General features: G+C 27.8%; 1 protein-coding gene across 2 annotated transcripts in view; it reads right to left on the reverse strand.

Annotated features, from left to right (window-relative positions):
- Nucleotides 1-15,335, reverse strand: part of LOC100215729 (DDB1- and CUL4-associated factor 5) — a 53,824-nt gene extending 38,489 nt beyond the window's left edge. Inside the window, exons 1-2 of one of the 2 annotated variants that reach the window (XM_065805036.1) lie at nt 15,162-15,335; nt 13,995-14,169 (exon numbers count right to left, since the gene is read on the reverse strand). In XM_065805036.1, the coding sequence (XP_065661108.1) occupies nt 13,995-14,163 (169 nt within the window). In that variant the 5' untranslated portion in view covers nt 14,164-14,169; nt 15,162-15,335. Of the gene's footprint in view, nt 1-13,994; nt 14,170-14,837; nt 15,005-15,161 lie in introns of those variants that run through there. The other variant, XM_065805035.1, reaches the window with a different exon arrangement.
- Between the last annotated feature and the right edge of the window lie 8,179 nt (nt 15,336-23,514).

Below are 23,514 nucleotides of genomic sequence, written 5' to 3' on the forward strand. Positions count from 1 at the left end.
TAATATTTTCAACAAATATTCTGCATTTCACTTTATCTGTATGTCACTTACTTTTCTACCAATTGTGGGATACAAGTCTCTATTTTTTTCAAACATTGTGAAAACGATGCTCCAGTTATTGACATATTTTTAAGTGAATTACATACTAAATTCCAGCATGTTTCAGCAGGAAGTGGTAATTTTGTTCCTCCACTTTCGCTATAATTTGCTCTAGCTTGATGACTATTTTGTATGTATTTTATTATCTGTATAACATGCTTGCTCACATTTTCAATGTTAAGGTCATTTGCTAATAGATTTAGCATATGAGCAGCATGCCCATAAGTTATTATTATATCTCCTTCAGATGACAATACTTGTTGCATTGATTTCAGATTAGCTGCATTGTCAGTGCAAAGCTTTTTACTTTGCATCCAAATTTATGTTACAGATTCTATTGCTTCTCTTGCCAATTGTGTAAGATATTCACCAGTATGGTAATGACCAGAAGTACTAATTGTTTCTACTAAAATGTTAATATAACCTACAATTATAGCGACATAAATTATTGGTTCGTTATGCACATTACTCCATCCATCTAAAGTTACTGCAAAATTTTCCCATTCATTACATTACTTTTTTCAATTTCTTCTGTGTAAACCTTATCAAATATTGCTCCTCCAATTTGAGTTCTATTAGGTAGAATGTAACCAGAATGAAGCATGTTGATAAACTTTTTTAAATTCTTCATGTTTAACTGTTCTTAAGCTAGTGTTTGAACTGTATTTGAATCTACCAAGTTGCAGATCAAAAAAATCTTTCTCTTTGTCACTTGTTTGTGTGAAAAACTTATCTATTTTCAAACATTTACCAACTGAAGTTTAAGTGTACTGAAATTTTGAAACAAAAAGTATTACATTATTTGAAATTAAATTTTCATATAGAAGCTTTAATTTTGTAGTGTTTTAGCCATCATTTTTGAGTTCCTCTCCCTAAAATATAGTTAGGTACAAATTTTCACTATTATTAAACAAGTATGCCATAAGTTAATGCTAGTTGTGTTATGCAATTAGCTTTAAAAATAATCGGCGCAAAAAAAAGCACTCAAAAAAAAGATTGGGACTGAATATCAATATCTCTGAAACCATAAGGAGTCAGACATTAAATTTGGAGTGAAGTTTTTTTTTATCAAAACAAGCTTGTATTCTAAAACCATCAAAATCTGAGATGGCAAGGTGCAGCCAATTTTTTTGGGGGGTCATTTTTGGGTTTTTGGGTTCATTAGGAAGACTATTTACCCAATAATTTAAAATCCCTTGTTGTATACAAATATGTATACCCTCTAATGTGAGGTATATTTGAAAAACTACCAGTTTCTAAATACGGTAACCATGATTAGGCTTCTTGTATTAATCTCTCTTATTGTTAATTTCTCCAGGTAAATTTTGCCTTGAATGTTCACAAGTAATCTATAACTAGTAAGCCACTAACAAGTTCAAGTAAACAATTAGCTATTTTTGATAAATGCATTTTTTTATTTACTTTTATTTTCTTATTTTATTTATTATGCTCCTTGAGATTCAACATCATGTTGAATCTATAATGAGCCCATGCTAATTACAGTTTCATAATATCCATATATTTATCAAGCTTGTTCCTGAAGATTTTAATTTGTCCGACCATTTAGTTAGACTATTAATATTGTCTTGCAAGCATTTTGAGTTTACCTGGTTGTTAGCTAAAGCAAATATTTTATTATTTTATTATGTCATTATCTTTTTATATTCAATAGAATTATTTTCAATATAAAAAAGACCATTGTAATATATTTGGGAAAATTAAAGTTATTTTCAGTAAACAATAATTATTTAAAACACAAATTTTATAAACAACAAAAAAAAAAAAAATTATATTGAAACCAAACAACTCTATAAAATATTATGTTTAACTATCGAATTTTTTATAAATGAATTTGTTGAAGAAACTGGAACAATTGTGAGTTTTTCTTATCTTAAAAACTTTGTCAACTCTAATAAAAATGCATACAACTTGGGATCAAAAGAAAGGTCTTACAAAGGAAAATAATTATATACTAAGAGCACATTAAGGGTGGTAAAATAGCATCTATATCATTCTCTAATATATTTAAAAAACTAAATTTTTTTGAGAGAAAATGTTATAAAAGTTATAATAATATAAATATATTAATATTTATTAAACTACTATACTGAAATTTTGAAATTTTATTTATATATTTGGGGAATTACTAAAAAAAAACAAAGAATAGTGTTAAAGACCGTTGACATAAGACTTGAAAAGTTGTAGGTTGTCAGGAAAATACAGACACAACAGTTAGATACAATATAAGAATGCAACTTTGCTGAACAAGTCAAGCCAGAATGAGTTTTGGTAGATAATAGCTCACTTATAGAAAAGAGAAACAACATTACAACACTAGGAGAGTGGCTTAAGCTTGGCATACGGAGCAAGTCCAACTACAATTACAATGTGCTTTTCTACTTTGTCTAAAAAAGCATCATTAGAAAAACCAGCCCAAATATGACAACAGTATTCCATACAAAGACGAATAAGAGATTTGTAGAGGTAGAGAATGGAATTGTGAGTAAGAAAATGGCAGTCAAAATAAAGAGAAGCATGTTTGGCAAATGCTAACTTTGCAATGGATTTTATATATGGTTTCCATGAGAGGACAGTAGTGAATAATAATAAAACGTAAAGTAGAAGTCTCAGTGAGAGGGTTACCATTCATCAATATAGGAACGTCAAAAATATTGCAAGAGTGGTTTTTAGTAAATAACTGAGTTAAAATTAATTGTTAAAAGTTAAAAGCAATTGAAAAATGAAGACTTTGTCAAGACACAGGAGTATAGACTTGAGTCATTAGCAAATAGAACCATTTTAGATGTAAGATTGTCAGGAAGGTTATTAATGTAGATAATGTAAAGCAATACAGGACCAAGAATAGAACCTTGCAGTACCCCAGAAATTACTAAAAATAAAGAAGAGCATCAGCCTTTGAGAATGACTTTAATACTGCAGTTAGAAGGAAATGATTTAATAAACTTTAAAACATTCTTAGATACACCATAAGAAGCAAACTTATTGAAAAGACCAGCATCCCAAACTTTAACAAAAACTTTTGATATGTCATGAGTAATAGCCCTTGCCTCACCACCTCTATTTAATGCACAATAGAATCTTTCAGTTACAGGAGTTATGGCAGGTCAGCCATAGACCTAGAAGATAGAAATCCATATTGATTGTCAGAGAGTAAGTAATAAGACTCAAGATGTGATGTTAGAAATTTGTTCTTGAAAAGATCTTTCTAGTAATAGAAAGAAGACTGGACAATAGTTAGAGGGGTCATAGAGAGGAAACTGATTGAATGATAAGTGGAGGGGTCAAAGTGTTCTCCAGAGTAATTGGAAGCACAGATGCCATTTTCCAGCAGGCAGGAAAACAAGATTCAATCAAGTACTTATTAGATTATTTAGAGAGAATTAAAGAGAGTTCTGGATAACACTTTTGTGAGGCATTTTTTTCCTGGATTGTCACTTTTGTGACAGAAATGTAGTCTGGATCAAAAACCATCAAAGAGTTTAATTAAGAAATGACTTTAGCAATGGAAGCCAAAGTGATTTGGATGTCTAACAATGGTTTAACCTGTTTAACATGAATGGCAGGAAGTGTATGGCCATTGGATTCAAAGGTTCTATGCAAATAGTTCAACCTTATCCTTGGGAGAACTAATAAGATCAGATCCATTAATAAAAGATGGAATGTTCAACTTATCTTTATTATTGACACTGTTAAACTTATCTTTATTATTGACACTGATTTTCCAAAAGTCTTAAGAACTAATTTCTAGATAAGATGAAAGATTTAGAAAAATTGAGAATAATAAAGCTTAGCATCAATCAGCACTACTTTACCTCAACTTTTTGCAATAATAAAAAGAACTTTATTTCAAGAAAGTTGTTTTTGTGAAAAAAATCAAAATACTACAATTAGATAAGTAGCAGCAGCACAAGAAGGTGAAAATTATGGAGTAGAATGAGACTTGACTTGAAGCCAACAAAAGTGAGTAAAAGCTTCCATACCTTTGTGGATCCAGGAAGATTATATAAAAAACGCATTTTATTGGTTACATAGGAAACACATTTTACAGGTTACATAGGAAACGCATTTTACAGCATTTTTAGAGTTAAAAGACATCAGCCCAAGGACTGTCACGAAGAAAATTGCAAAAAGAATCCTAGAGCAAGTAAGTCTGATGCAGAAATCTTTTGTCTTCCTGCTGACAAATGTGCTTCTTACATAACTTTTTGGATTCAGACTAGCACGGAATACTATATTCCCTCTCAACAATTTTAAGTCAGGCCTAACTCTTCTCCATGGTTTTCCTCTCATTGCGCTGCTGTAATTTCCAATCGTAACCATTACTTTCATATCTATCAGCAAAACAATTCTCCAGAAAACAGACGCATATTTACTACTATTATCGCTTTTGACATTTCTATAGCTTTTGATAAAGTTTGGCATGCTGGTCTTCTTCATACGCTCTATTCTTACAGTGTATCAGGTCACATTTTTAAGCTTATTGCATCCTTCCCTACCAATTGTGGTATAAGTTGGTATAATGTATGTATAATTGTAGTAAAAGTTGGTAGTAAAATGTAGTATAATTGTAGTAAAAGTTGGACAGCACTCTTCCTCATATCCTGTAACTCCAGGGGTTCCTTAAGGTTATATATATACATATATATATATATATATATATATATATATATATATATATATATATATATATATATATATATATATATATATATATATATATATATATATATATATATGGGCAATTCCACGCAAGTGACGGTCGTAACATTTGACGCTTTTTTAGCCATTAAAAATGAACCAAGAATGGTATTTACATGAAAATTTCCAGAAATGTTAAATACTATTATATAATTTAGTATGCAAAAGTTAAATTATTCAAGTGTTCAATTTATTTGAAAAATCAACTCAACGTAGCGTGACGGTCGTAACGCTTACTTTTTGACAAATCTAAACAAATAAACTTTGTCAATCTTTATGCAGCCATCTACACAGTGAGAAAAAAAATCCTTTGCTGTGTTCTTTAATTACACATTGAACTTACTATATGGTAAGTTTCATAGTTTTCGCTTGAAGTTTTCCATGAATTTTATTAAGTTTTATGTCGTGACGGTCGTAACTGTGACGGTCGTAACGAAAAAGCCAAAAATGAAAAACAACAAATAACGCAATGAATGAAATAAAAAAAGATAAATGACTATAAAAACCAATTGAATTATGTTAAAAAATATGAACTTTATAACATTATCAAGGTTATCCATGGTGATTCTTCAATACTGGGATCGTTTTATTTGGAGTAGGCAACAAACGCTTAATGCTATTTATGCTCCCTGTTTTTTTTGTTTTATTAACTCTATTTAGTACAGCTCAATATCTAGGAGTATGTACTTTCATACGCCTCGCAAATGTTTTGCGGAGCCGGGAATCCAATATAGGAAAAAAATATCTGAGACAAGTAAATTTTTTTTACTTATATATAAATTTTAAAATAGTTCCGCAACCCCATTACAAAATATTAGAGAATTTTGAAACCAAAAACTTTCCATTTTTTACTTGCCAGAAATGCATTTTGGTAATATTTGTAACGGCTTTCGCTTCTTCTATTTTATCAGCTATTAATGATAATGCTGTTTATGATATATGCTCCGTTGTATATTTTAAAAAAACCCGCGAAATGTTGTAAATAAAAAAACAACCGCGAAATCGATTAAACCAAAAAGTTGCAGGGCAAACTATAAACAACGTTTAATCTAAAAAAAATTGCCTTTTTGTTAAAAGTTTTTATTTCTAAAAAAAAAATTCATTACATCAATTTGTTGAAAATAGTTACTTATGGTTTCAAAAAAAACTTTAACAAGTTTAGTAATAAAATGAATAAACAAACTGCAAATTAAACAATAAACAAAGTTGATTAATATTATAACTTGGTTTAAATGACGTAAATCGTTTGAAATGGATTATATCGTTCGCGCTTGAACTTTTTTTTTTTAAGTCAAGAAGCCGTTACGGAAAAGCAAACGTATCGTGATGGTCGTAACGTACTTAGTAACATGTTGAAAGGGTGATTTAAAGCACTTTAATGTTTTTTTTTGAAACGATGATAAAATATGTATAAGTATCTTTACTTTTACCATGGATGTAGTTTTAAAAAGTTCGATACGAAGGATAGAAAAAGCTTTTCGACTTTTTTTTGTGACGGTCGTAACGTCTTGTTTTCATTAATATGTTCTTCTTATAGACCTAGTTAGAGTTCGTTTTTATAAAAAATATTATGCATAATGTTTGATTTTGCCTTTTAGTCAAACTTAGAAGTAATAGTTATTTAAAAAAACAGCACTGAAACTTTTTTCAACGCTTCACAACATGACTATATATAAACGTCAAAAAATGCTCATATAACCCTTACAAGTTTAGGAGTATGTTATAGTATGATAAAATTATTTTTTTAATAAATTTTTTTCTTAAAAGTATTCTTAAATAGTTGGAAAATAAATTTAATCAAGTTATTATAAGTCGCCGAGAATTTTTTTTTTTTTTTTTTTTCCTCTTTTACGTGGAATTGCCCATATATATATATATATATATATATATATATATACATATATATAAATTGGAGGGGCATTTGAGTTTGAAAAGGATCTTACTTCTGCTACAGCATATGGCTGTATCTCAGTGGCTGGTGAATTTTAACTCAAAAAAATTTTTTTTAAGTTAATCGTTATCGCAATAATCTAGATCTTCCTATATTTTTATGAATGGTCATGTACTTGATGAGTCATCTACCCTTCATCTTCTAGGATTAACTCTTCTGATCTTTCTTGAAAACCATATATCAAATCGATTGCAAAATTGGCATCTGCTAAAGTTGCATCTCTCTATCGTGCTCCGGATTCTTTTCTTTATCTCTATAAATCTCAAATCCGTCCTTGTTTGGAATACTGTTGCCATATCTGGGGCAGATCTTCTAATGATGCCCTTTCTCTTTTAGACAAGGTGCAAAAAAAGTATTGTAAACATAGTTCAATTTCCTCTTGTAGGCAACCTCCAATCATTACCACATTGTCATAATGTTGCTTCTCTTTCTCTTTTCTATAAATACTGTAATGGGCGCTGGTCTAGGTAAGAGCTACACGCTGGTCTAGGTAAGAGCACAAAGAGCTAGCGCCTCTTGTGCCATCTACTAAAACTCATTCTCGTGTTACTTGTCATTCTATTAAATTGTTTAAGTCACCTGTTAATCGTTATCTTGCTCTATAAGTTTTATGCTTTCTCTTCCAGTGACTTCCAACTCTAATAGTGGTTGTTTGCTGCCTTGTTGGATGTGAAGATGTTTAAAAAAAAAGATGCCTCAGACCTGCTAAGTGACCTAAAGTCATAGCTAAGGGTTCTTTTTGTGGCCTTGACAATGCACATTAAAATTGAACTAGATATTTTGCAAATGCATTTAGGAAAAGCATTCAATCTAACGGAATACTGAAAGTTAAAGTAAACATATGGGAGGCCTTATTATGAGATTTTGTTGCATAACTGAAAAGCAAGTAAATATAACTCAATATACATCTTTATATTGTTAAATTACGTCAGCTGCGTATTTGAAAGTAATGCTTTGTAATTAAATTTAATTTGAAACCATGTTAAAAATCATTCAAATCTAAATATCTTTAAATTAAACAATATTATTATAAAAAAAAATTATTAATGAAATTTAAATACGCTGTTTAAAAAATATATATCATGTAAATATCAACTATTTTAAAAAAACTTACACTTTTTATTCATTTCTTAAAATATTCATGATTCATTTAAAATTTACATTGTTAAAAGTTTAACTGCATCATTAGCGTATTTTAAAGTATCACGTTGTAAATAAATTTAATTTTAAATCACATTAAAAATCATTTAATGCGGCTTTTAACAAAAATTACTGATGAAATCTAAATTCGATATTTGAAAACTTTTATATTCACTTCCTAAATCAATCTTATTCTTAACATAATCTTTAGTTTCTTTATCAAAACTAATTATTTTATTATTATTATTAATTTTAAGCATTTAATGTAATTTTTTTTATTGGTTATAAACAATTGAAGACCACACGGGTAAAATCACAGATGTCCACTTTTTGAAAGTTTCAAGTTTTATATATTTTAAGGATATTTTAGTACTAAGCTATTTTAATTTAAAAATTCATAACAAAAAAACTATGTTTTAAAGTTCTATGGTCATTTTAAAAAAAGGGAAACTTTGAAACAACAAGAGAAAAAGTTCAGCGCGATACTACCAGGGACGTGGTGGGGATCGAACTTGGAACTTCTCGCTTATGAGGCGAGCACTCATTTTTACTCTACCACTACAAATTACTGCTAACAATATATAGCAAAAAAAAATGTTTTAAACGAATTGCTCCAGCTCCATAAGAGAAAAGCTTAAATGCTTTATTAGAAGGAAAGAGCTACAGGCCTTGTTAAGAAGCGTTACGCAGCTCGCATTTTGCTTGCGAAAAGGCGATTTGCATACGCGTTCAGCAGTTTTGCGCTACGCAAAAACTTATATCTTTTAGAATATTTAAATTATCTTTTGATTGTCGTTAACGTGACGTTTATTCAGAAGAAATAAAGTCGTAAGTAAAAGCATTTAACCGCAATTGTCAACTAATAGATTTTTTGTTAAAGAAACAGTTTGTTAAATAATTTTTTTGTTGTTGTTTAAAATTAGTTAAAAAAAATTAAGTGTTTTAAGTTTTATCTTAAGGAATTAAATATATAAATTTCTTTTAAATATAAAATTTATTTTTAGTCATAATAGTTTAAAAAATGCACGATTTATTTTGATGTAAATATTTTATTAATAAGATATTTTGTTTATTGTTAATTCAATAACGTAACGTTTTAATGACGTTTGTTTAATTTATGAAAATAAATTATGATCACGAATATGTTATCGGTAACTGATAAACAACAAAAAAAAACTCTTTCTTGTTTAAAAACATTAAAATGAGTTCACATATTAAATAAGAAAAAATTTATTAACAGTTAATAAAATAACCAAACACCAATTGTAAAATCACAAGAAAATAAACAAACATTATTTTACGCTTCATGAAAAAAATATTTTTTTCAAAATAAAATTTAGTTCATATTTGAAAAGAATAATAAAAATGATTTTTTAAATAAGAACTTAGATTTTATTTGTAACTTTTGTTATAGTGAGAAAAAAACAAACTGTTTTGTATGATTTTTAACACGTTAATAAAATAACTTTAATTACAATGCGGTACTTGAAAAGACGCGAGTGACGCAATATAACTTCTAACGATGCAAAATATATTTGATGAGTTGAGTTACTTAGAAATGCGTTACGCGTTTTCGCTACGCAGCGAAATCTCGTAACAAGGCCTGGAGCTACATGTCTTCCAACTCATCACGCTTTGTGATTTAATTTTGTAATTGTGAAGTAGTTTGGTTGGATTTGCATAAATCATGCAGCAACAAACATACATCATCAGATGGTCTGATGATGTATGTTTGATGCTGCATGATTTATGCTGCATGATGAAACACTAGACAATCTCACTAAAAACCATAACAATTCAATATTATAATAAACATCATACAAGAAAAATTCCTGAAATTTGCAGAGTTTCAAAGCCAAACTTCTTTGTTGCTTTTTCATTTAAGACATGTTCATTTAGAGAAATTGAAATGGGAAATTGGAAATATTTAGTTTTATGTGTGTTACATCCCATATGTTTAAATCAAAGATCGAAGTGCCTGATAAACTGAAGCAAGCATACATAGCTCTGTTGCCTCTTTTTTGTTAAAAATTTAAAGACTTATTGAAGCTTAACATTTTCTAAGTAAGACATCATTTGATATTATTTTATCTTACTTTTAAAAAATTTATTTTATTTTTCTTTAAAATTAAGAAAACACATTTTTATTATCCTGTTGTTCACAATTGGTTTTTGTATGGTTTATACAAACTTGATATAAAGTGATGAAACACAGACATCATGGAATTATTTATGGTAAATAGATGAGGTTATGGAAGAGGTAAGGTTGTAATGCTATTTATTAAAAAAACTTTCATATAATTTTTTATTTGAATTTTTTTTCATGAAAAGAAGTAGGGGTGGGGGGACGGCTTTATTATCCCATCACACACTTAATACATTGTGGTTATATACTGTGTTAGGACTAAAATGTTATAAAAATATAGTTTTAATTAAATACATTATTACCAAACAGATATCTAATATCACTAAACACTAAACTTCATTTTTCTCAAAATGAGAAAAATGTGACATCTGTGGTTTTACCCGTGTGGTCTACAATTTATAGAAAGATTTTTGTTACCAATAAGATATTCATAAACAAAATTTATGTTCATAAATGAATTATGTCAAAAAAACTTTACACAATATTGAATAAGAAACTAATTTTTAATACATTTATGAAAAGAATTTTTTTAAACAATAATACTTCTCCCTTTTTTAAAAGAAAAAAACAAAGTTTTTTATTTGCTTTCACATGTTTTAATCTATTATGAGGAGATTTATGTTTTATATAATTATTTAGCAAGAATTAGCAAGAAAAATTTTCTTCTTTAATAAATATTACAAAACTATTTTACATCCTCTGAAACTAAATTTTACGTTTTATGTTTTACTATTTTATATAAAACTAAATTTAAATTTTGAAAATCATATTTAATTCAAAGTCTTTTTTTTTTTAATTTATTCAAAATAATCACATTTCCCGTTAAATATTTTTTTTACAATGTAATATTTTTTGAATAAGCATCACATAAATGATATTAAAAAAGAATTTAAATATTCCAAAATAAAAAAGTTTTTGCTTACGTAAAACTGCTGAACGTGTATGTAAATCTCCACTTATATATAAAAATGCAACTATACATTACGCTATGCTATTTACATAAGGCTAAAAACTTTTTTGTTTGGTAATATTTAAATAACTCCATGGATACTTTTAAGCAATATTTAATAAAGAAAAATTTATTTTAATGAAATACTTAATGTTTTAAAAACTGCACACCCTTTTTATTTTTTTTAAACAAAATTTTAAATTACAAATTCATAAAATACACTTATTATTTATAGACATAATAAATTCAAAAAATAAAATATATAAAGAAATAAATATAAAATAAAAAACAAATATATAAATAAAATATATAATAAATAAAAAATAAAGTTTGAATTTTTATTAAATTAACTTTTTTATTGAAATATCGAAATAATCAAAACATTCAGAAGAAAATAGTTTTTTGTTATGATATCAAGCTTGGGCAGGAATGGCATGCGATTGCACGCTGTAACTACCCACACTTATAATATTTTTTCTTTACAATTTGACCACAGCGGTTTTAATGTTTTAACAATTTAAATGCTATAAAAAAAAATTGTTACATAAATAACTTTTAATTGTTGATCTTTTTTAAAGTTTTTATTTTATGGGAAGGCTTTAAATAAAATAAAAATTAATTATTGTGATTGTTTAAAATAAATATATTTTGTGTAAATTAGCAAATAATGTTATAGTTAAATGTTTTTTTATGATAAATTTAAATATAATAATTTGTTTGAAACTATTTTTCCATGTCTTTCTAAAAATCTTTTAAAAGAAAATTTTATAAGTTACTTTAAATTATGAATAATATAGATATTAAATAAAATAGATATTATTCTTGGTACAGGTTTTCAAGAGTTGCATGAGAGTTTTGCCATTAAATATGGTGGGAAAAGACCACACATAACGTTTGCAGCTTTAACAACAATTAAAACCGAACCTCCTGAATCATTTGCTTATCTCACAAAAGATTGTTGAATCTTTAGATTTTTTAGGCTACCATATATCTTATGTCTCTTTAAAACCTGATCCTCAGTTTTCAGATAAAATTAGACCTTTGAACTGTTACTCAATTCCCACTCAATCAGCAGCAAATATCAACACTTGAAACATTAAAAAATTAGCTTGTTCAATCTTCCATACAAACCATTGATGAGAATATACCTTTTACTGTAGAGACTGATGCTTCTGATTTTGCCATACCCACTACACTTAACTAAGATGGGAGGCATGTTGCCTTCCATTCACATACCCTTCAAGGGAGTGAACAACACTATTCATCAGTGGAAAAAGAATCTCAAGCGACAGTCGAAGCCATAAATCATTGTCGCCATTTTCTTCTGGGTCAACATTTCATTCTCATCACTGACAACGATCTGTGGCATTTATGTCATTATAAATCAAGCAATAAAAATAAAAAATGATAAAGCAATGCATTGGAGAATAGCCTTGTCTCATTTTATGATATCCATTATCATTCTGGCCAATCTAAGTAGGTCCAGATACATTTACTTGTGTTAGATGTACAGCAATAAGTTTAGAATCATTCTATGATTTGCATGCTGCACTTGCTGGTGTTACTCACCTCCAACATTTTATTTGATCAAGAAATCTCTCTTATTCAGTAGAAGATGTAAAACAAATATGCAGAGATTGTAGAATATGTAAAAAAAATAAAACCCAAGTAATATTGCCTAAATGATGTGCACCTAATTAAAGCAACTCAGCTATTCAAACATATATCTATTAACTTCAAAGGTTTATTACCTTCTTCAACCCCTGAACAATATATGCTTACAAATGTAGACAAATTCTCTTGTTTTTCCTATGCTTATCCTGTCAAAGATATAACAACTCAGACAATAATTAACTGTTTAGCTCATCTTTTTTGATTGTTTGGTATGCCTAGCTATGTTTATTTTGATCATGGATGCTTGTTAATATCTTCTAAATTAAAACACTGGTTCTTATCAAAAGGGATCGCAAAAGAACAACTCCTTAAAACCTGATCAGAAATGGGCAAGTTGAAAGATAGAATGGAAGTTAATTTTACTCACTCTGAAATCTTAAAATCTGCCAATATCATCATGGAAAAGAGTTTTACCTAGCACTTCATGCTACAAGATCTCTATTATGTACTTCTACTAATTTTAGTCCTCATGAATGTCTTTTCAATTTTAGACAAAGATCATCATCTGGGTCCTCAATTCCTTTATGGCTTATTAACCCAGGACCAGTACTTATAAAAAGAAATGTGATGCAAAGTAAATATGAAGATACAGTTAATGATGTTCAGCTTATTGAAGCAAAGCCTCATTATGCTTAGGTGAGATTTAATCTAGTGGTCATGAAACTACTGTGTCTATTAAACAGCTGGCTCCCATAGAAACAAGACCTATAATACAAACATCAAACAATAATTTAGAAATAACAGCCATTGGTAACAATCCTCAAACCCCTAATGGTAGCATTCAAACTCTTTTAACCTCTGAAATGGAACTAGAAAACAATCTGAATCCTATAGACCAAAGAGATATTCTTCCCTGTAGATCTTTACGAATTTTTAAAGCACCAGAAAAACCTAACTTGTAAATACACCTGAATACTTTTAAGAGGAGGGTGAATGTTATGTTAATGTGATATATATATATATATATATATATATATATATATATATATATATATATATATATATATATATATATATATATATATATTTATATATATATATATATATTTATATATATTTGTGTGTGTATATTATATCAATATATTATGTATACGTATAAGTATTGTATTATACTATACATGCTTTATGTACTTTAACCAACTGAGTTATCCATCCACAATCGCTTATATTTTATATATTCCATATAAACAAAAAATGTTAATGGTAAATATGGCAATTGCAAACTACAATTTAATTTATGGAGATTTAGTTTATGTCTAAAAATTGTGCAAATATCTTTTTAAATGTGATAAAAAATATATACATATTAAATTTACCTGATACAAGAAAGTTACCATTTCTTGAAAAATTAATTGCATTGACACATCCAAAATGAGCCAATAAGTCTTTTCTATACAGACTCTGACAGTGATTAGAGATTTTATTCTGAGTGTAATTTATTAAGTTGGTTCCATAAACTTTAGCATGAATTTGAGACGAAAGCATAACTTACTAAAAATATTAAAATAACAAACTAATGTTTGTTTTTTTATTAAGTTTTGTTAATTTACATACAAATAAAATAATAAAACAAAAAAATAATAAAAGAATCAACTAAAGTAATCAGTTTATTGTTTTTAAATAAAATAAAATTGATTTTAAATAAAATAAAATTGATTACTGTTGTCAACTTTTGTTCCTTAAACAAGTTATAATATTTGAGTTTATAAAAATTGCTATAAGTTATACTTATAGTTATACTTATTAAGTATATAAGACTTGCTCAATTTTTATATACTAAAGTCAGATTCTGTAAATTTTTATATATATAAAAATATGTGTAAAGCTATATATGCTTTAAATTCAAGCTATAAAATATCAAAAATGTAAGTAAATATAAATGTTGATAGATTTGCACGTCTATAGGGATTTCAGGGCACCGATTTTAAAACCTAAATCCGTTATTCATTTTTCACTATGCTTGATTTGTGAAGATATCAACATAATTATTTTTAAATTAGATCAGTTTAGTTTAACTAAATTCATAACTTTTTTTTTTTAGTTACTAACATTTTTATTAACTTATGGGTATTTAAAGACTTCGTGAAAGTGGATTATAATCAAAGACAAATAGATATGGATATTCATTGAATTTTCTATCCATTTTTCGATATACTCACAGTTTTTTAATTTCTTACGCATTAAGAAACCAAAGGGTGTACAGGTATGGGGTCCGCCACAATCGTACGAATGCGTAAAATGGAGTGGTGGATCGTTGAAAGTGGATATGGTTGCTCTAGCGAAGCATTTGTACATGGGCAAACATAAAGCGACCTCCACTAATTGTGATAAATTGTTGTAAGGAATATGATTGTTTTTAAAATGAGAAAAAATTTCAACCCTTCGCTTCTCACATTGAACAGGTTTTGAGTTCCAAGAACTTCTTGAAATTTACCTGATACAAGAAATACAAATGAATCAAAAAAAAAAAAATTTAATTTTACCTTAGTGCAATATATATTAGTTCTCTGAATTTCGTTAAACGATTTATTGTCATCGAACGGGAATTCTATTGGTTTTTTTAAAAAAATTATAGTTTCAATAATTTTAGTCAATTCAACTTTACAATTAAATAAGTATAATTTAAAAACTTCAACTTGATTGAGGAGTCGTCCACAAATTACGTCACGCAATTTTAGACCGTTTTAGACCCCTTCCTTTAGTAACAATATCCTTTCTTTAGTAACAATATCCGTATGAGTCGTCAGAAAACCACTAACCCCACTTTTGGCAAAAGCTATGCCATATTACAAACATTTGAACATATTTTGAATATGCCTAGCCCAATGACTAAAGAAAGCTCTAACAATATAAACCACATTTTTCAAGAGAAATATACTGAAGCTGCTGATGAATACACTTCCAAAGTACCGCAAGAAACTATTATTTTAATTAGTGGGAATTTTACTGAAATTGCTACTAACTGTCAGTTATATATTGACGGGACATGGTAGAAACGAGGACATTAGTCAAAAATGGCGTTGTGACACTTATGTCAAAAGAAAATGGGAAATGTATTGATATATATATGCTTTTTCAGAGTCATGCAAGGGCTGCCAGTATTGGAAAAAAAGAAAAACTGACCCTGAATATAATGATAGGAATTTGAATCACCAATGCTTAGCTAATCTAAATAATGAAGCTTCTAGTGTTATGAAACCTGCTGGTGCAGTGAAAATGTTTACTAGATCAATTTAAAAAAATATTCAATACACATCATACATTGGAGATGGAGATACTTCATCTTTCAGTGGTGTAGTCGATTCTAAACCATATGATGACTATGTGGCTATTGATAAAAAAAAAGACTGCATTGGATATGTGCAAAAGCGAATAAGTACACGCCTTATGAATATGCGGCATGAAAATAAAATATATTATTTTGTCAGACAAGAAAAATTTTCAGGAAAAGGTAGACTTACTGATAATGTAGTGAACACACTTCAAAACTACTACGGAATGGTTATTCGACAACCGGTGATAACTTGTATGTTATGAAAAAGGTTATTTGGGAAGTACTTTATTACAATTCAGACACAACCAACAAGTTTTGTCCAAGGATTGCTACAAATTAGTGTATATGGCAAGCAGATGAAGTTACAGGTCTTAACAGATATAAAGTAAAACTAAGTTTACCTAATGCTACAGGCAAATTGACAAAACCTTCATTTTTTGACATAAGTGCTGATAGTTTATTAACATAATGGTTGCATGGCCATGCAAACGTATTTTATAATACCAAGTTTTAAAACTAGGTATTAATACTGGGAAGTTTGGTGTATCTAGGAAAGTTTTCGAGATTATCAAATTGATTCTTTCTAACCGCTTTATTAAAGTCATCCTCAAAGACCAACACTCTTCTTCACTTCCAGTAACTTCTGGAGTACCTCAAGGTTCTATACTTGGGCCTGTTTTTTTTTTTATCTACACTAATTTTCCTTCTGATAACCTTAACATTTACATTTAAAGTAGCTCTTTTTGCTGATGACTCTGATAACTTTATACACCTGTCTTTTCAAAAAGTCTTCTCTTTTCGGTCGCTTGGAACAGGCGGCAGTTCTTAAATCTGATCTCACTTCTGTAACATATTGGGGCTCGCAGTGGCTTGTAAATTTTAACTCCAACAAAACTCAGTTATATACTGCAAATAACTATCGCAATATTGTTGACATTCTTATATTAATGAATGGCAGCCTTCTCACTGAGTTCTCTTCTTTATGACTTCTTGGATTATAGTACCAACTTTTTATGGAAACTATATTTACAACTGATTGCTAAATTACTAATTTTGAAATCAATTGTATATATGATTTTCATGGCGAGCACAACAAAGACAAGCAACCATAGCAAATACTAATTATTAGTATCCGCTAAGCTTGTTTTTCTCTATCGTGCATGCTGTTTTCTTAATTCTGACTCTATTCCCTACCTTCGCAAATTTTTTAATTTGTCCCTGTATGGAATACTGTTGTCATATTTGGGCTGGTTCTTCTAATGATGCTTTTTCTCTTCCAGACAAGGTCCAAAAGAGACTCTAAACGCAGTTGGACCCACTCTATCTGCTAAGCTTGAGGTATTGTCGTAAATTTGCATCTCTTTCTCTTTTCTACAAATACTATCATAGTCGCTGCTCATCATCTCTATTTCCAGTAATTAAAATTTATTCTCGCTTAACTTATCGTTCAGAAAAGTTTCATTCGTTTACTGTATCTGTCCCGCATACTCTAAAAACTTTTATTCGTCTTTTTTTCCCCGCACTTTAACTCTTTGGAACTTTCTTCCATCTTCATGTTTTCCTGACTCATACAACCTTCAGCTTCTGAAGTCTTTTGACAACCGTTACCTTGCTCTATAACTCTATTCTTTTTTTCTTGTAACTCCCAACTTTTAATAGTGGTTGCTTGAAGCTTTGTTGAGTGAATCTTAATATAAAAAAACAACAACAAGAAAGTTTATGAACAAAGTAACAAATGCATCAATTGTAAGACGCATAATTAGTGTTTCAAATAAACTAGTGAACTCGGACTTACAAGAAGAAAAAAACTTAGGCCTATTGGTAAAGGCTTTTTTGGCAAAGAGAAGGAGACAGAACTAGTAGAGTCCTATTTACTTGGAGCTTATTAGTTTTGCAAAACGTGAAATTACTTGTATTTTTATACAAATTTTCAAACGATTATTTACCCTGAATCTACATTTTCAAATTTGGGACAAAAATATCTCAGGTTTTACTTAAAATTTTCACAATATGTTTAATACACTTGTGTTAACAAAATATATCAAAATCAGCATTATTTTGTAAGGACAAAGACAGTTATTGATAGTTAAGTCTATTTTTTTATCATCTAATTTTTTTATAGTTTTTTCAAGACAAAAAAATTAATTAAATAAAAGAAAACTTTCTCTGTTATTTTTTAAGATAATAGCTTAAATGGGGATCACCACTTTAAGTTAGTTTGCACAATTTAGTGGTATCGCAACAGCGAGTATTTGATTTTAATATTTAAACTAACTAGTGTTAATTAGATATAGATCCACTTTTTCTATCTCTTTCTTTTGGGTTGATACTCTTCGTTTAAGGATCTTTTATGTTCTTTTACTCGAAACAACTTTTTTTATTCTAGCTTAATTTTAGTTTAATCGATTACCTGTTTCAGTTTATGCAATTTTTTAGGCATACCCACACACCCACATGTTAAATGTGTGGAAATAAGTTTTTATTTCCACACATTTAACTCGACACCAAACATTAAAATGTCAAAAATATGTGTAAAAATGGTATAATGATAATAAAAAAACTGTTGTAGGCAATAGTTTTATATCATCTTTATGCCATTTTAAACGAGTACGTCAATGGCATATTGCTAAATTATGCTATAAAACATAATTATGCTTTATAGCAGTCGCCAAAAATCAAATCAAACAGGCACAGTGGAGTTTTTGATCAAAAAAGTCAATCAAAATTAATTCATTAAAGTTACCGCAAAAATTAAAAGGGTCATTCCACTATTTAAAACTATTTATTTTATTCTATTATTTAAATTGTTTTTTTGTTTTTCGTTTTATTTTTATCTTCCTCAAGCAGGGGGGATAATTAATTGTTGACGTAATTTTATAGAGGGAAGGAGGAGGAGCGGGGAGAGGGTTTCTGAAAGTTTGATAAGTTTTTGACAAGGAGGAATCAAAAATCGCCAGAAAATTGTTGACGTAATTAATAGACTGCATATTAAAAATCAAATGATTATAGAATCAAATTACAAAAAAATCTTAAAATTAAATTTTGTCAAAAAACTTACTTGTTTGCAGTTAAGCGCCACTCTAAATATTGCGCTTCACGTTGCTGATTTGTTTATTTTTCTGAAATAACTCGAGAAAATATTTTTTAAATATTAAAATATTTTGATTTTTGGTAGAACAAACTTTGTTTTTAATGCAGTATGATAAATCCATATGTTTAGTACAAAATCGTATAATTTAAAAAATCGATATATTTTTTTCGTTCATGGGAAAAATCTCTCCAAAATGATTTTCATTTTTTCTAAAAATATGAAATAAGCTCTTTCCAATGATGCAATTAAAAAAACAAAAAAAATTTGCTTACATTTATTTTAAAGGGTTCAAATACATGTTATTTTAGGGTATTTTACTACTGTCGCCATATTGGTTTCATAATAACTTAACATAAGCAATTTTTTAAAAGCCTATTTTTTATCCATATCATTATATTAGTAGTTAGAACCTTCAGAAAAAATTACAATGCTGAAAAACCTTTTGTTTTGGAGATATGACCCTACGAAAAATAACAAAAAATTTATAGTGATGAATTTGTGACGCTATTTGTTGAACCATAGACTTAATTCTTAGCTAGATATAAAATTTGTATTAAATAATTTGCAATCTACACCTTTGGTTTACTAAAAATCCACGTTTTTAAGATATATTACCCTTTTATTGCAAAAATATAAGACCCCAAAAATATAACTTTTAGCTACTGACTGATATTAAAATTTGGGTAAGCCCTACAAAAAGTACCACAAAATTCGAAATAACAAACATTTTGACCTGAAACTTTGTCAATGTTAATGAAACATGTTTAACTACATACTGACGCAATTTTATCGAAATCTGAGATGGTCGAATGGGCATGATTTCGGAAATTGGACCGTTTGGCGTGGAATGACACAAAAGTTACCGCAAAATATTTTTTTTTTTTCAAAAATAGTTAAAATATTTCAAAAATATATATTTAATAAGTATATTAAATATCAAAAGTATATTTTAAAAAGTATATTAATATATATGTATGCTTCGTTAAAGTGAAATATTTCAAAGGTTTTTTAATAAACTGAAAAGTTTCAAAAAAACCTCATTGAAGTTACCGCAAAAAAATTTGTTTTGTAAATTAACCGTTTTGTGTACATTATGTATTATGGTTGTAACATTGTACGTGTTATGGTTATAACATTTTTGCAAAATTTTCACCTATGGTCATAAGTGATGAACTTTTGTGACCAGATTATCTATAAATTATTATTAGTGTTAGTTCTAAAAAAAAGTTTCCACACCAAGCAAGGGCACAAAAAAGTTTTCAAACGTTTAGTAAACGTTTAATGGTTGCTTGGGCGACGATTGTATTAGTAAAACATTTATAAACGTTCAAAAAACGTTTTAATAGGAATTTTTTTGTTATTTTAGTTTGTTGATTATTAAAACGATTTTTTATAGCTATAAATTATAAAGCTTTTTTTTATAGCTGTACACGTTTCTCTACGAACTTTTACGACTGTAAAGCAATTTTTTAAAGTAAATTATACATTATATTATACAAATTATACAAATTATACATATATACAAATTATACAAGTTATACATAAATATATATATATATATATATATATATATATATATATATATATATATATATATATATATATATATATATATATATATATATGTTTGTATGTATGTATATATTATTATTTTAGAGGCCCTAAGAAGACCTAACGGTCTTGTTACAGAGCACCACGGAAGAGCATTTAAATAGAAAGTTCATGCCTCCTTCCCAGTTAGGAGTTTGATACCATATAGATATCATAATGATATCAAACTATGGTATCATAGTTTGATATCATTATGATATCTATATGGTATAATATGAGACGTTTATGATATCAAGATGATACCAAAATGAAATCACTCATTGATATAACTTTTGACCTCAAAACTTAGTATGAGTTTATACAAAGCATAAATATGTCATATTATATATTATTATTTAAAGTATAAATTTAATATTATATTACTTTACGCATAGAAAAATTTAATTATTAACAGTTTTATTTGAAAAAAATAATGGAGAGCAAATAATCAGGTAAAGCCATAAAAAAAGAAATACAGAAATGTCACAAATTAGTAGATTGGCCTATAACAGATATATATTCAGAGAGATATGGACTCAGTTATTGCATTGCTTTAATTTTACAATTGGGTTTTTGACAGATTGACAGACTTCCTTTAAATGTCACTTTTTGAATGCTGCATTTGAATTCTTTTCCAAATAAAATTTAGATTTATTTATTATCTGAAAACAATGGCTGAAAATAAACAAAACTATTAGCAACCAAAATAAAATGTAAGTTATTGCCTAAATATTAACAAAATAAAAATGTTTTTACCTTTTGAACAATTTTGTCTTATATTAAGTTATTTAATTTTTTTTCTGATAAGAGTTTATAATTGCCAACACATCCCGCATTAATATATAATATATATATGTATATATATATATATATATATATATATATATATATATATATATATATATATATATATATATATATATATATATTTCTATATATATATATATATATACAGAGACGTAGAAAGAATTTTTTGGTGTTCGAGATAGGTAACTTCCAGACATGGAGCAAACTCCAAACATTTATATGTTTATACTTATGTCAAATAATGAGGGTTTGCAAAAAATTGTGATGATTGGAGGCTGGGAACAAAAAAGCCCCAAAATTTTCGCCCCCCCTGCCCCAAACGTGAGAGCAACAAGTTGATGAAGTATTTTTTGTACTATTCTTAACTAGACTTATATTCATCGATAAATTTTAAGTTTCATAGTACTATCTATTAGCGTTTAAAAATTATTACTATATAAAATGTGCAACCCCCTCAAATTGAGGGGGGTTAAAACTTTATATGGTCATAATTTTTGAACGCTAAAATATTTTTAAATGAAATCTAAAATTTATCGATGAATATAAGTCTAGTTAAGAATAGTACAAATAATACTTCATCAACTTGTTGCTCTCACGTTTGGGGCAGTGGGGGCGAAAATTTTGGGGCATTTTTGTTCCCAGCCGCCAATCATCGCAATTTTTTGCAAACACTCATTATTTGACATAAGTATAAACATATAAATGTTTGGAGTTTGCTCCATGTCTGGAAGTTACCTATCTGGAACACCAAAAAATTCTTTCTACGCCTCTGTATATATATATATATATATATATATATATATATATATATATATATATATATATATATATATATATATATATATATATATATATATATATATATATATATATATATATATATATATATATATATATATATATATATATATATCTGCTTCGTCCTAACATCACATTGTAACATCAACGCATTCGTGCGTGGATTTTTTCTTTCACGTTATTAAAGTAGAGTAAAGTTTTTTTGCAATGTTTAATTAGAGAAATAGTTTTGCCTGTAATTTCAGTGTGGGTTTTTCTCAATTTTATTGTTTTTATCTAAAATTTCTGCTATAAATGAGGGGTAGAAATCATTGATATCAATTTGCATAAGTTGCATTCATTTTTATTACTAGTTTTAGAAAATCAATTTATAACATCAGTAGTATTTTTTCAACTGCTGCAAATTTAATTTTTTCGAATAATATTATTTATTTTGTCTATTTTATTTTTACTAATTTGCCCACTTTCACTTTTTGAAGGAACTAGTAGCATACAAGAAAGTCAATTTTAAAAATTTGGTTTATGATCTTTTAGAGTAATAAAATGCTTGCGCTGGTACAACTGATTTAATTCTAACATTTAAATTAATTGTTTTAGCAATGTTTTAGCCTTCCTGCTTGTTGATGAACTTACTGACAGAGAAACAAGTTGTTAAAGAAAAAGTTAGATAATTGTTTTTAATAATTTAAATAATATATTAAATTATTAATATAATAAATTTTACTTCTGATACTTTCTGTGTAAAAACAGGTCGAAATATTACGAAGAAAAAAATTTAGTTTGTACGCAGCTGTTGTTTTGTTTTATATTTTAAATTTTCTTACTATTTAATTTTTCTCTTCTCTTATTTATGTCATTAAAGAAGAAGTTTATAAATAATAGACACGCTTACTGTTAACGATAGTTTTAATAATAAATGTCAAAGTTTCATACAATGCATATTCATTTATTTGCTGATTGCTCAACTTTCTTCACACAGTTACTCAACTTACCACGTTGAGGTAGGTTGAGCAGCTTAGCAACCTTTAGGTAATATTTTATTAGGCAAATCAAAAAATATACTAACCAATATATAAACAATTTATAGCAGGTCAAGTTCAATGTCAAATGTTAAATGTTTTTATGTCGTTTGTTACGCAGCTGTTTTCCATGTAAACTTGATCCTCCTTGGATTTCTAAAGTAGATGTTCGAACAATTTTGTTGAGTAGACGATTCATACAAAATGTCTCTGTTGATCTGTGGCAATCATTAAGTCACGTGTTTATGATGATTAAC

This window comes from Hydra vulgaris, chromosome 09 (genome assembly GCF_038396675.1).
Source record: "Hydra vulgaris chromosome 09, alternate assembly HydraT2T_AEP".
NCBI classification, from domain to species: Eukaryota; Metazoa; Cnidaria; class Hydrozoa; order Anthoathecata; family Hydridae; genus Hydra; species Hydra vulgaris.